Source organism: Capsicum annuum, chromosome 2 (assembly GCF_002878395.1).
Source record: "Capsicum annuum cultivar UCD-10X-F1 chromosome 2, UCD10Xv1.1, whole genome shotgun sequence".
NCBI classification, from domain to species: domain Eukaryota; kingdom Viridiplantae; phylum Streptophyta; class Magnoliopsida; order Solanales; family Solanaceae; genus Capsicum; species Capsicum annuum.
In genome coordinates, this window is record NC_061112.1 from 143,661,948 (window position 1) to 143,678,189 (window position 16,242).

Below are 16,242 nucleotides of genomic sequence, written 5' to 3' on the forward strand. Positions count from 1 at the left end.
AATCTACATAATCAAATAATCACTCCCACTTCAAGGCTGGCTTTCTGATAATAGGCAGCAGATCACTATTTGGTAACAATTTCAACTAAGGCCAGATAATTAACGTAGGCATTACCAAGGTCTACCATTGATAACTACAAACTAAGCCATCAGTTGTCAGAATCTTTTGTAATATTTCGTTAAGCTAGGCGAAGGTATCTAAATCTCACAAAAAGATATTATACTTGCATCCAACATGACAGGTACATGAGATTTCTCTGATCTTAAGCAACTGTAATGAAACAATGGACTGAATATGTACAATTAAATTTCTTCTAGCAACTAATAAAGCATTAATATTAAGTCAAAAACCTCGATATCCCTAACTCAGGATAACTTATTAGTTTGCCCTTTCGTCTATATTCAAATCTATTTTCTACTTCTGTGGCTTCATTTTATATTTTTTTCTTTTTAATTTTTTTTTAACCATATAATAAAATCAAAAGAAATTCAGTGATGGTATTTAGTTCATTATAAATAAATGTAGCACTAACTGGTAGTAAAAGTTGATGAGAACTAAAAGAGATTAACAAATGGATCGTCTGAATCTATGCTAAGAACCCAAAGAGTATTTAGTGCAAACACTATCTTGAAACTCCCTAAGGTAACGACACCAAAAAAAATGTACAATCTTCAGATATTACTGAGAACAAGATTCTGGGAGTGTTTTGATAGCAATGTAAGCAAGAAAGATTTAATTAGAGGACGGTCTGATTATATTGCTCTCCAAGTGTAAATAAAGATAGGTGCTTACAATTTTTTACAAGAACTTTCTGAGCCAGCCTTGTAGGGAGGTCTAAAACAGGGTAGAATCACTGTGTAGAAAAAAAGAGTAAAGACTCCTGGCCAGAGTAACAGTAAGCATTAATATCTTCAGTGACCTCTATTGCTTTGTGCCAAGGTGCAAATTGCAGTGGAATTCTTTGTTGGAATTTTCATGCGATAACATATACCTAAGGACTTCTTGGCTACGGAAAATAATGAAGAAATTGTTTGAGTTTGAAACGAGACATATCAACAATCATCAACTCTAGTAGCAAAAGCCAAAGACCAGAAACCAGCACATCACATAGAGTATTTGAGTAAATAAGCGTTAACGCCTTACCTGGGGGTGTTCCACAGCACAAACTTCATTCATCAATCAACATCTTCATTTGCATACCTATGGAGAATGTGCCTGACGAGAAATTCTTTATGAATAAACAGTAGATTGTGACCAGTAAAGTATATGGCTATGCAATAAACTGAAAGCTTGAGAAAAAACTTACGAAGCAAAACGTGTACCCATTTATTGATGTGTAAGTAGCCAAATCCTTAGAGATCGCATATATTTATCCAGTTGCATTTATTTCCCTCCTCACCAATTTTCTAGTATTCCGGTTCATTGTACTTCACTCTGCATAAAAAGTATGTCGTACTTGAAAATTTCAAACCTTGAAGTAGAACTGTAGAAGCTCATTATGGTTCTAGAATCTTACTTCTGCGAGAGAACAGGTCCAAATTTCATGCAACCATATACACCCGAGGTTTAGATCGATTACGGTCTAATCGTGAACCTAAAGCACCTGTGACAAAATATGAAATTAGTACATATTAATCTCTCTCCTACTTAGTGTTGAGAGGATGCATTATTTTTCATAAGGATATATAATGTTGCACAAGGATCTCAAAAGGAAAATCATCTCCATTTACAACTATTGGACAATAAAGGCCAATTTGCTGCACATTATGCGCTAGCAGTGGCCATTGATATGTAGAAATGTTTTTCCATTAGCATTTGATTCAAATAAGCCAAAGCAATAATGTTGCCTTAAGGATGGGATGGACACCCTTCACACCTTATCATCATGGAAACACCACCTTGTTTCCTTAGGTGATCTGCCATTTCTATAGTTCTTCACATAGCGGTCATTATCTTCAAGGCGTTACTGCACAAGTGATGGGAACTAATAAGAACAAAAACTAAAATAAAGGAAGAGAATCTTTGTAGAACAATGTGGTGTGTTACATATTTAAACAGACAAGGACGAAATAGGTTCTGACACATTTAAAACAAAAGTTCTTTTCACATGGTGGATCTCATAAAAACAACTCAAATTAACATTAATATGAATACAGGAAAGACACCTTCACAGTTAAACTTGACAGCATGGAGATGGAAGCTTCGCGCTAGCACCTCTAAAAGCATGTTCTCCTAGAATACAAAGGTCATTTAGTTGAGATAAGAATAGCGTCGACTCAATCACAAATCATGCAACTTCTACAACATATTGTAACAATGCTCATTATGGTAAAGGTAATACAACTATTTTAAAAGATTTTGATAATATAGACTTCACAAACTGATACGGCATAGTAACTTACTTAAATCACTATTTCAAGCAAGAACCTGATGGCAAAAATATTCACTAGACTAGGAAAAACATAGTAAATAACAACTCATTGATGTCCATCAGTCCAGAAAAAGTATGACATATTCAAAGCCAAGCAATCATCTTTCAGTTTCTCAAAACTTATTGCAACAATTGTTTAACCAATATAGGATAGCTGGCAAACCTTTACGTTCGTTGATACACTAATTCAATCTATTGTGCCAAATTTTAGCACCACACCGACACCTTACAATTTGTCCAATGACGAAACTGTTCACATCTGAATTCTAAATGTTAAATGGTTATATTTATTTTTGCTTACCGAAGCTAAACTGCGCCCAAAGAGAAAGGAAGGGAATTGGTGGAAGTCATGATTTGATGGTAAGTATAAAGTATGCAACTTTGATCCAAACGAGAATGAACTAGTGTGTAATGAACAACTTAAAAAGAGCCAGAATAGTAATATTTCTTGTGGTATCATCGCGAATACCCCAACTTTAAGCTAATTCACTCTACTTCAATAAGCCAACTAAGACCAATATTTACCACAATTATGTCATGTAAAAGTAGAAACTGGAGGCATATTAATGCAAAAAAGGACACTTATTCTTGGCAGATAAAGGGAATGTTGCTTTTATAGAATGGTGCTACTGTGCCTTTTGTCTTAATAAAAGAAGAAGAAAGAAAATTCAAATTTACTTTAGAAGAAAGTAATATGACTTCTATGCTTTCTTTATGTGAAACACGACAACAGTATGGACCCAAAAAAGACAAAATGAAGACGCAATGCTTATTCCACTCATGCAATGTGTAAGAATCTGCATGTGGTCGGTCTAGTTTTGTTTTGAGATATTAGGGTTTAAGATTGTTTGTTTACCATCTGTAGATAGGAAAATGGATCATCATCTGGCTTGGCTTCATTTTTCTGATTTGGACCTCTTATGGGCATCTAAATTTTGTTTCTTTTGGGCTTCTTATGATCTTATCTGTCGTTATCCCAAATTTTGTCCTTGCACACTCCCATGTGCAGTGATTGTTAACATCAACCTCCAATCACATAAGAGGATTGATACAAGATCGACAAGGAAGACACTAACACACACCAAAATAGTCCATGATTTGAAGAACTGAGGATCCCTTTTGGTGACCCCTCTCGGATTCACTACACAATAACAATACAAGCATGATAACAACAATATTCTAAGGTGTTGAACACCTATAATCAGTGAGCCACAAACTAAGATTACAACACAATAACAAAAACAAAAATGAAACAACAAGGTCTTGGGTTTGGACACCCAATAATAAGCTAGAATGATAGATAACTTGACACACACTACACAAACACTATGAACCAAAGTGTATATTTAACACTAAGACCCAAGAATTCATACAAATAACATCAAGTTCTTACGGTGACCTCAAAGGAACGGAATCCCAAGCAACCAACGTTTCAAAACAAGCAACCAACACAAGTGATTCCACACTTGTCACAAGTGATATCCACACTTGTATGAACACTCTCAAAGATCTCTCAAAATATCATCTAAGTTATGAGAAAATGACCTAATATGTTCTATTTATAACCTAAGTTACAACTTATTACAAAATGACTAAAATGCCCTTAATGAGCCATGGCAAAGGGGCTGCCTTAGAGTGTACATATTGGATGGTTTTGGAGTGTTGGAACTTGTTCTCTACACTTCAATGCTTATTCCATTGGTTGGGCAGCCACCCGAGCTCGAGTTTTTACGTATTGGTCCACAATCACGATCATACTTGTATCAAGGATTGTTGGCTAGGAGAAGGTTAATGCTCCTAGCTCTATCCCCAATAAGGTATATATGAATATCAACAACAAAAACATACCCAGTGTAGTCCCACAAAGTAGGTCGGGAAGGATAGAGTGTATCCAGACCTAACCTCTAACTCAGAGGTAGAGCAAATGTTTCCTGTAGACCCTCGACAGAGTATATATGAATATGAGAAGTTTACTTAAATATTAATGTAGTTGTATCTATCGGGCTTGTGAGATTAGGATAGGGTAAAACTAAGGAGCAATTTGTTAATGTTCAAATGAGTTGCCTACCCATCAATGAAAAGAAAAGGGTTTAATTACTTATTATATCTTTTTAAAATACACAAACCTCGTAATTCATCCAAACACACACGCGCACACATAGACCTCCTAATCTTGTCTAGGAGCTATGATAATTAAGAACTGAAAGCAACTTGAAGTTTTGAACCTCGGTGATTCAAGCTTCATAGATAATGACCAAAGGTGAGTAGCCAACTTTCACTTTTCAAAAAAAAAAAAAAAAAGTAATCCTCGTAAATTTCCCTCAAAATTTTGTTTGTTTTTGTTGTTTATCCAGTCATTCAAAAATAAGAATGTAACAATTGTTATCTTTGGTAGTGATAGAACTACTCCTTCCATTCCTAAATACTCATCATATTATGGTTTGCACACCCCTTACAAAACTACGTATTTTTACCATCATACCTTATTTAATTTCTTTAATCATCTTTCTTTAATTAATGAAAAGTGCGATATCTCTTTACTAAATGGAAAGCGTTCTACGGGTAAAATGGGAAGAATAAACTTAATTATGTCTTGGCTTTCTAAAATGACAAGTATTGTGGAATATCAATTATAGTAAGGATGACAAGTATTTAGGAACGAAAGGAGAGAGTATTAAAGAATCAAGTGTTAGGAACTTAGGAGACTTAATAAAGTGAAGTATTAAACCACATCTTGTTAGTGACTCAAGCCACAAGGACAATGATCAGAATCATGTGGGCAGCCAGGACATGAATTACTCTTTCGCATAATCCTTTTGTTAAGTAAGGTGATTGTGGCTAATACCTTCATCAAGTAATCCTAGATAAATTTTCATGCTATATCTCAGAAATTTTGATTTTTCAATTTAGTGGGTTTTTTCTTTCTTTCAAAAAATTAAAAATGAATCGAAAAATTGGATTCTCATAAACGAACTCTAGGAGAGGATTTAAGAGAATAGAAAATTATTTTTGATAAGAGTCCCAAATTAGAGCAGGTAAATTTTCTTGGAATCTAAAATAACATAGAGTACAAACTGAGGATAGAACTGATGCTTCTCCATACTGCTTGTTAAGATTTATTTTACACAGCTCTAGGCAAAATTCTCTCGCATAGCACAAGAACAGGTGAAATTAGCAGGAGTCGCCACTTCGCAATTGGAAATGTCATTCAAGTATAAGCACAACAACAATGAACAACAAATTCAAGATATACTAGATAGAGAAGGGAAGTAATAAACTAGACATACCAGACCTAATGCTACAACCACACTTCTCCTGGCCTCATCACCACACACAGGTGGAAAACTGTTCATTAGGAACTCACGTTGGTCTAGTTTAAAGTATTTTTCAAGTCCACGAACCACCATCTCTATCTCAGGCTGTAGCGATAGCCAATAAAACAATAAATAGCATGAAATAGTCTGAAACTGCGGTGCAAAGTCCAATAGCATCTTAAAATAGTGACAACTAGAAAAATTACTACAAATGGTAAATATTCCATAACCTAGGATGGTCGCTAGCCATTTTCTTCAGATAGTAAATTATACTCCATTAGAAATTGGGATCAAGAATAAGTTATAACTATTATTTTTCCTGAATTCTTTTATTTTTAAAGGAAATCAATGGCTCAATGCTAAGACGCTTCCAAAAGAATTAAAGCAGAACACACCATGAGATATACAAATAGAGCGTAAATCAGACATACAAAATGAAGAGATACAAACAGAGAACTCTTCAGGAGGAAATATCTGATGAATGACACAAATTTTAAACAGTTCCACCACAGCTTCAGAATGCTTTCCTTGTATTTTCAAGGACTGAAAATTAAAAGATTATAGTAGCATCAGTACAAGTAAAATATAAGGAGCTGAAATTAAAGTCGGAGTAGCAGCGGTCGGAGCACTGTGCTCCAAAGTCATCTCCGTCTCCCTACTCCCACCCCCACCCCCACTTCCTGCTACAATCTCTATCCACACCTCATTCACAGTCTTACTGGGCACCACATCCCTACCACCACCACCACCGGCGACCACCGCAACAGAATTAACAACAGCGATAGTGGTGACAGTGAAGGTAGCAGTGGGGTCAGAAGCAAAAGGGTTAGAATAAGAATAAATGTTCTTGAAAATTTCATCCATGCTTATAGAACCGAAGTTTCTAGAAGGATGAAAGTGAAGTTGATGATGTAGAGAAGAAGAAGAACGATCCGAATTAGGCGGTCAATTTAAGATTGAATTCGTCGGAGCTCAATGAAATAGCACAGTGAAATTAAGGAAACATCAGTGAAATTAGAGACATAATGTTTATATTTATTTGATTTTTAGCAATATTGGGGAGGGAAATAAAAAAAGCGTTGCAATAGTATTTTTTTCCCAATAAAGCGTTGCGATAGATGACTTCTATGGCAACGGTTCGTACAACCGTTGCTATAAGACACTCTATTGCAACAGTTCTTCAACAATAGCAACGGTTATACTATAAACTCATTCTATTAGAACAATTTTTTTTTGCAACGGTTGTAACCGTTGCAATAGAGGGTCTATTGCTACGCTTTTGGAACCGTTGCCAAAAAGTTCGTTGCAATAAGGATAATTTCTAGTAGTGACATGTCAATTCATTCAAACAACTACTACAAATTACTACTACTACAAACTAACCAAACAGCTACAACAAACTACTACTACTACAAACTAACCAAACAACTACAACAAACTACTACTACAAACTAACCAAACAACTACAACAAACTACTACTACTACAAACTAACCAAACAACTACAACAAACTAATACTACTACTACAAACTAACCATTACAAATTCATTATGGACTAAACTAACCAAACAACTACAACAAACTAACCATTATACCATATTAAAGAACCACTTTACAGTAAGAACAATGAGAAGAAATAGAACAAGTCTATTCAATTTGAGCTTAGCACATTCCCTTTCAAGTTTAACTTTTTTGAGTTTTTGCCTCAATGCAATCAACTTCCCTTCACTATCTTTCAATTTCTCACACAAAGTGTTCCTCTCTTGTTCAACGTCTTTGAGCTTTTGCTTCAATCGATCACACGGATTTCCACCATCTTTGCACTTTATCATTAAGCTCGATTCTACCTCAGGATATTGATGTACAGAAATTGAAGGTTTTGGATCAATCCATCTAAAGTACTCACATCCACCATTTTTCTAAAATGCAAAAACCGTAGAATAATAAAAAAATCACTAAAAAAATAAAATTAAAATTTGTGAAAATGATACAAACCTTTGGAACTTTACATCCGAAAAATCTACGACCAGGGTTTGATGGAGTCCTTGAAGTTCTTAATGGACAAAATTCGGAACAATAACACAAATCGGGAACCTCAATGTTAACGAAATTTTCCGAAATTCTCATCGAAAATGACAGAAAAAATTGATTTAATAGAAATTATGAAATAAATTTGATAGTGAGATGAGAAAAGTTGAGAGAGAAATCAGCTATGGAGGAGAGAATGAAGAAAGAAGAAGAGGAAATTAGGTTAAAAATAGAGGGAAATTGAAGGGGATGACAAAACTATACATTAAATAACGTTAACTTTTGCCACATAGACAGTTTTTTCATGAGCCACGCGTCACCCGCGACTAAACAACACGCGCAGTGCCATGTAGGCAAAAATTCCCCAATTGAAACAAAATTTGAGGGGTTTAGGATCCTGATAGGTATAAGCCATAATTTAGGGGTTTAAGGGAATTTTGACAACAAGTTTGAGTGCCTATCAATGCCTTTGACCTTATTTAAAACAGTCATTATCATAAAATTTCAACTTTTACATGTGAAATTATAGGATATTATCATGAAATTTCGCCTGTCAAATTCAAATTTTATGACAAGAACTATTTCTTAAAGACAACTGAAGTTCTACCTTCCAAAGATTTCACAAATGAAACAATGGAATAATATCATAATGTAGATCATATTCTTCCTACTTGATTTTTTATTTTTATTTTTTTACACATACATCATTACTCCTTTTTCCTCTCAATACTTATCTTATTTCTTGTAGTTCCATGTTTCATTTGTCATTTTATCCCTGAGAACAAACTTATTCAAGTTTTCTCATGAACTTTTCCACAATACTTGCGCTATTTGATACAAAAATTTACTGTTTTAAGATAAAGAATCAGAGAACTAAAATAACGCTAAAAACTTGAGAAAAATCCACTCCAAGTCATAAGAAGAGGGGAAAAATTAAAGTCTTGTCACCAAAACCACTAGAAAACAAAATGTAGAAAAAAACGATTAGGAGTATATATATATACTAGTTTAGGCGTACGCGCCTCGTGCGTGTACCTCTTTTTAATGAGTTTAAATATTACATTAAATAGAATATTTGTTTAAATAATAAAGATAAATATAATAATTAAATTTAATATTTTTTGAGTATGTAAAGATGGAGAATTTATTTATTAAACCTAATCTTTATCAAAAATATTTTTAAAAGACAATCGATATTTATCTACCATCTATAAATTGCAATAAAACAATACAATGATAGATACATCAAAATAATACAATTAAATCTAATCTTTATACACAAAAATTTTCTCAAAGTCGTCCAACACTCATCTTCCACTTGTAAATAATAATAAAATAATACGATAATAGGGATATCAAGATAAGACAACTAAACCTAATCTTTATATAAAAAAATTCCTCAAAGCCGACTAACATTTATCTATCACCTATAAACTGCAACAAAATAATACGATAAAAGTGATATCAAAACAATACAATTAAACTTAAATTTTACATACAAAAATTTCTCAAACCCGATCGAGATTCATCTATGAACTGTAAACTATCACAAAATAACAAACTAATAGAGATATTACTATAATACAATTAAACCTTACCTTTACCTAAAAAAAATTTTCAAAGCCGACTCACATTCATCTAGCATCTGTAAATTAAAATAAAATAATAAGATAATAAAGGTATCAAAACAATACAATTAAACCTAATGTTTTACATAAGAAATTCTTTAAAGTCAACCGACATTCATCTAGGATCTGTAAACTATAAAAAAATATAATAATGATTACAAAGTTTTGATTTTGATCCAACTAATTATTGTTTGAGTGAAAATTTTGACCATAAAGAAGGATTTGAATGAAAATAAAGAAGATATATATATATATATACACACAGATGTTGAATTCTATTATGATGACAAAAACAGTGAAGAAATTATATCTCAATATTTATAGAAGTATTTCTTTAATCAGTCCTATTTTAGGAATATTTTTCTAATTGAATGGTAGAAGATTTTTATCTTAATTAAGCAGCCCAAACGAGAACCAAAGCTAACACAAATACCACATAGATTAGTCGTATTTCTGCACAAAATAGAACACAAATATCACATAGATTTCTAGTATCTCTCTGTACAAAACAAAACACAAGTATCATGCAGATTGCTAGTATTTCTGCGCAAAACACAAATTAGAATCACTATCAATACGCGGATACAAAATTTTAATTAATTCTCCTACCATATATCTTAGGAGTCTCATATATTTTAAGAAGTCTAGTTGAAAAGAAAATATTAATTAATTCTCCTACCATATATTTTAGGAGTTCCACATATTTTAGGAAGTCTAGTTAATATAATAAAAAATAATTAAATAATAAATTAAAAAATAGTGAAAAGACAATTTTGTCTAAAAAAGAGTCTTTTAATGATGGGTAAAAAGTTCAAATCATTTTTCTAAGGGTTTTCATACTTTTAATATATTATAGGTATAGATTATATACATAGATATAGATTTTATATATATATATATATATATTACATAGAGTGATATTGCGCTTAAGAAAGAAAGGTGTATGAACACCAATAAGAACAATATCTGAGGACTGACTATGGGCTATGAAATTGCAACAAGTCAAAGGTGGCTTTTCTTTATTTTATCATTTACCTAAAAATGGGGCTGTTGAATTTCAGTGGTTTTGAAAATATTTTATGTATAATAAACCAGTTCATAAAGTTAATCATGATTCAGGAAAATTAATTAAAACATTGTTAATTAAAGAGAAGATTAAGATTTTTCAACACGGAAAGAAGAAAACGGTCTATGGAGTAGGCCACCACCATATATTCTCTCTCATATTTGAGACATTCTTATCCAGGCAGTGTTTATAGTATGGAAGCCAATAATTAACATTACTTTTAGGATGGACTTTTTCTTACTTCTTTTACCTTTGTGTGTGTGTGTGTGTGTGTGCAGGTAATATGTACCGAACAGCTGCTTCTTCTCCATTGCTTTATAGCTGCAATCCAGGTGCTATACTTGACTTCTTCTTTCCATAATATATTTTAGAAAAGAAGGATTGATGTCATGTCATGCAAAAGAAATGTTGCTACTTGCTGCTAAGCACGTATGTTTTTAGAGATGCAAAGAATTAAATTTGCAGTTTATCATGACATCTTTGATTAAGGAAATTACTCAGAATTGTGGCTAGGTGAAAGAAAACTAGTACGAGCTCTAAGACTGACTGACCATCTAGAATTCAAATTAAAATTGTTGTCCGAAAACTAAGAACAAGTCTTTAGACAATTAGTTCTACTTCTTATTAATGGACATACATTTCCTCAACTTTAGACAAAGTCATATTAGAGTAGTTTTTTGTTTTGCAGAGTTGAAGAACTTTTCTTCTTGGCTATTGATTGCTATAATTTTTGTATATAATTGAAGAAGAAAATAATTGCAAATAATATATATTCTTCAAAATAATTTAACCAAAATCCACCTAATTCTTCCCCTTGTTTTTGAAAAGTTGAAAATAAACATCCATACCGACGCAAGGTGCGTGTAAACCAAGAATACTTTTCGGTAATCTTGAGTTCTTTATTTTATATTCTTACGTTGAAAAAAATGAATCACTTTTTTACTATTGAAAATTAAAACTTGAAAAGTGAAGACGACGTCCAAGAAATTAAATTACCAGAGCAACAATAGGAAAGTAGGGACAACAACGGTCAATTTCGATGACGGCAATTCTGGCATAAGATGTGATAGTGGACTCTATTTTTTAATCCTAAATTCCTTAATAAGATATGGTCATTCATATACAGGATTATGATGTATCTTTCCTTCCATTATCTTCGCTCTGATTATTATTGTTCCTAAATTAGACGCCTAGACAAAGCATCATGCAACTTGTTTCTTAATTTGTTTAATTACATGTACTATATGCTTGGAAACAAAAGTTCGGCGGCTCATAGGACGAGGTAATTATACACTGTAACACCAAACTCAAATTTTTAATCAGTTAACCTTAGCAGTTACATTATTGATTCGGTGTAAATATTTAATTGTAAGCCATAAAACATATAGGCTAAAGTTAATAGTTGAAAAATGTTTTCCATGTGACTTGTATTTATTGATTTGGTGTATATATAAATTAGTATTTACTGCTCAAATAGCATATAGGAGTGTTAAAAGAATTACTACAAACCTTTACCAACTAGTATATGAGTACACATTTAATTTAATTTCCCATTGTACCGTAATAATGAGTGGAAAAACACTGATCATGAATAGATAGACATACTTCAAATATTCATGATAGGGACCGAAAAGGACTTTGCAAGCAATATCCCCTATCCAACAAGGAATTTCTTACTAGAGTACTTTGAAGCTAACGGGACCAAAAATTCAAAATTAACCGATCACGACCTCATCCTATTGTTATTTGGACCCTTGAGATATTGGAGGATGTAATTAATTAGGGGAAGTTTTGCATGAAGATCACACATAGTTATGACTTAAATAATAGTTTTGAGGGGTTGAAGCACTGATGAATGGTAACTTTCGAAAACTAGAAACATATATAGAAAACGCAAAGAAAATATACAGCAATAGGAATTTTTTTTCGTTGCTAGGTCTAGTTTGTTGGTTTCTTTCAACAATAAAGTAAGATGAAAATATAATTAAACACAAAACAATAGGAAAGATAACTACATACGTTTCTCGGCCTTTGGCTAAAATTGATTACTTTTGAGGTGATATTTTTTCCTCCTAGCTTACTTTTCAATAACCTTTAAAAAAAATTTCAATAATTATTAATATAATACAAGAGTTACATAAATAAATTGCCATCTTACATTTCCACATAAAGCTAGGATGAATAAACGAGGCACAATATCTTTTAGATCATTATGCATACGGTGCTAAGTTCGTGTGTATATATATATACTATGTACTCTATGGACGTACCATGTATAAGAACATAAAATATTCAAGTATACACACAAGAAAAAGAACGTTCAGGCTCTAATTAACTTTAAATTGACACCAGAGTACTCTGTGTATTTGTGAGTGTGAACAGGAAGTGGATGATGAATTGCATGATGGTATATAGATAGATTCCTATAAATTAAGTAAGACAATGAGAAAACATTTGATATACAACTCTTCTGGCATTCAAAGTGCCCTATTATTTTAATCTCTATCAATAAAGACTACTCTCTTTTCCATTTCCACTTTATTGAAAAAGCCGGTAATCATTCCCATCCCCATGCCTCTCCTTCTCCAGCTATTATAGTCTCACCATATATCTTTTCCCTCACTCACTTTCCCCTCTTCCATCTACCTATCTTCTCTATCTATATATATTAAGAGACTAATATTGTGAGAACAGTGTCAGCAGCTGTCCGGTAAATATTAAAGTTGAGTTCGAAATGGGTAGAGCACCTTGCTGTGATAAAGCCAATGTTAAGAGAGGACCATGGTCACCTGAAGAAGATTCCAAACTCAAGGCCTATATTGAGCAACATGGCACGGGTGGTAACTGGATTACCCTTCCACAGAAAGTCGGTGAGTAACGATGAATTTAATTATGTGATCAATTCATCCAAAAGTCTCTAAATCCTAATTATTGTATCTTCACAAGCCAAGTAATCATCATAGTTGCAAGTCCTACTAGCATTCTCCCAACATTTAACGTAACATCTCTGTGATGATCTTGCTTCTATTTGAACAAATTGAGGTTTAATTTATAATTCATGTTGGTTTTATATGGCTTAAATAGGTCTCAAGAGATGTGGCAAGAGTTGTCGGCTTAGATGGCTGAATTATCTCCGGCCAAACATCAAGCACGGAGAGTTCACCGATGAGGAAGACAACATAATCTGCACTCTCTACATGAGTATTGGCAGTAGGTAATATATATGCATCACCTAATTTTTCAGTTCTAGGGTTACCCTCAAGGCTAGGTATAGTATAAGTAATTGCTCATTCCCTTTGTATTAGATAGGTAATTTAAGATTCTACATCGATAATTCATTAACATGTTACGATTTCTCAATACCAAAGGTGGTCAATTATTGCTGCACAATTACCTGGGCGAACGGATAATGATATCAAGAACTACTGGAATACAAGGCTGAAGAAAAAGCTACTATTATGCAATAAGCAGCGAAAGGATCATCGGCCGCGGACCGGATACAATCACAATAAGGTAGATATGATGAAGGAACAGGAGGATTTCTTTGCTACTCATCAAACCACCAACAATGCATATTCTTGGTCTCCGCAACAAATACTCTTCTCTACACTAATTGCACCACAAAATCATGACCTGGCAGAATGCAGTGCAAATAGCCACAACTTTCAATACTCCAGCACTGATCAAGCTTATTTCTCCCAAGATCAATTGTGTCAAATTAGCTCCACCAATCATCTTGCATCGATGAATCCGGTAGATGGCGCTACCTGTAATTCCTCAATGATGGTAAGCAGTGGCGCCTATTACCCGAGCAACGGGGTTTGCAACAACGGTCTGCAAGAGTATAACAATTACATTTCCGTTGGGCTGGATCATGACGTGCTCAACAGTACTAGTACTGCTCATTCTCAGCAAGTAGATAAAAGTGTATTGGAAATGGTCAATAGTAGCACTATTAGTACCACATCACAAGATCAAAGTACAAGCTGGGAAGAATTGAGCCCTCTTGTTAATTATCCTGCATCAGTATTCGAAACCGTATCACCTTATTATGTATTTGAAGAGCCAAGGTACCTGGGGTTGTTGAAACAGTAAAACATTATTTTTAGCCACATATATATTACTATGTAACTTTACGAGTTTCAGTCGACTTTTCAGTGTGCCTATTCACTGAAACTTAGAGATATGTTTGGTTACTTTGTACTATCATTTTCACATATCTTTATTACTACTACAGTATAAAATTCTTTGTATTTGCTCGATATATGTGCGCATATTTCATGATATATATATACGTGCTATATCTGTTGTCTTAGATAGTTTTTGTACCAGCTCACATGGTTGTTGTGAGCATGGAATCCTAGAGATAGAGACCTTCAGTGCTTGTTTACAACTTTACCTCATTGTACTTACTTATACTAGATAAGTACTATCGGACGCTGAGCCAAAGATGAGTTCGTGATTCGAATATTTTTAAGTTACTCGGTTCTAAAATAATAACTTTTTGATTGATTTTTAAGATAAAGACATGGTTATATCAAAGTTATTTAGTTCAATTGAATCCGTAGCCGATACTCTAGCTCCTCCACGCACAGGGTCCTTTTTGGATATACGCATTCATCTTTGATAAATTTAATCAACAGATAATAATTCAATTTAATACACGATCCATGGAGTTTTAAAGTATATGTACGACAAAAGCATATTGAGAAATCTCCATTGGAAAAGGCAAATTGGCAATGAAAGTTGGAAAGGTACTTTGAAGTTTTGGCCACAACCTGATTGGCTTTAGCATGTAGGGTATCAATATATGTCAGTTTCTTCTTAGTATTATGTTGAGTTCAATTAATACAAATAACAACAAGCCGAGGAAAAGCTTATAATAAGGTTCGTGTCATGTTGTTCCAATAGGAACAGAAAGACTAAAATGTCGGATATTGATTCTCCATTTTTGAGATATATAGGTAACATTTATTTATAAAAGTCATATTAGTAACCCTTACTGAAATTATATATCGCTTTCCAATATTTCAATGTCACCGTATCACAAGTGGTGCCTTTCAACATGAACACTAATATTGTACTACTTGTTTGTCCTCTCTTAGAAACTGCAATATTCTTATGTGAGGAGAAGTTTTTAGCACTATATACACAAAATATACTTTTTTTTTCTATGGATTATTAGTGGTCCTTATTCTTTAAATAGAGATGATTGAACAAAGAATGTGCCTGCACTAGAAAAAGCCCTAACACTGAAATTCACGCTTCAAATTAAATTTCCATGTGAATTTGGTAATCATCAAACTTTTGTTTATTTGATTATTTATTTTCCTAGGCAGAATAAGAGTCCCACGTAAAAAAATAAAGTTGTAAGGAAGCCCCTTTTGCATGAGCGTACTGACCCATTTGCCCATTCTTTGATTAGAAAGTGATCGTCACGCTGCACTTTGCTTACGTACTCTCTTTTTTTTTTTTTCTTTTTTTATCAGCTTTAAATCAAAATATATCTATAAGTGAGGTTTGTTTAAATGGTTGAGGTACTTCGTGATCAATTGATAGAGGGAAACGTCGGGTTAGGCTGGAGGGTGAATGAAAACATTATTGATCCTCTTAAAGAAATATCTCCCTACTCTTAAGAAAGCTATTTGAAACATTAAAAAGAATGCTATTAATCTCATCTCAAATTTATTTATGGAAATTGTAAAGACTTATTAAAAAATTATTGATCAATCAATTGCTAGACAAGAGTATTCTTGGAAACAAATTACTACACT

General features: G+C 33.2%; 2 protein-coding genes across 2 annotated transcripts; one reads left to right on the forward strand and one right to left on the reverse strand.

Moving 5' to 3' along the window:
• Positions 1-7,335: 7,335 nt before the first annotated feature.
• On the reverse strand, positions 7,336-7,873 carry LOC107858327 (uncharacterized protein At4g04775-like). Its single transcript, XM_016702994.1, has 2 exons — positions 7,742-7,873; positions 7,336-7,665 (listed from the first exon to the last, which is right to left on the reverse strand). The coding sequence occupies exons 1-2, from the start codon at positions 7,871-7,873 to the stop codon at positions 7,336-7,338; spliced, it is 462 nt and encodes a 153-aa protein (XP_016558480.1).
• Positions 7,874-12,711: 4,838 nt separating this feature from the next.
• On the forward strand, positions 12,712-14,721 carry LOC107861365 (transcription factor RAX3). Its single transcript, XM_016706704.2, has 3 exons — positions 12,712-13,338; positions 13,553-13,682; positions 13,837-14,721. The coding sequence occupies exons 1-3, from the start codon at positions 13,203-13,205 to the stop codon at positions 14,561-14,563; spliced, it is 993 nt and encodes a 330-aa protein (XP_016562190.2). The 5' UTR covers positions 12,712-13,202; the 3' UTR covers positions 14,564-14,721.
• The last annotated feature ends 1,521 nt before the right edge of the window (positions 14,722-16,242 follow it).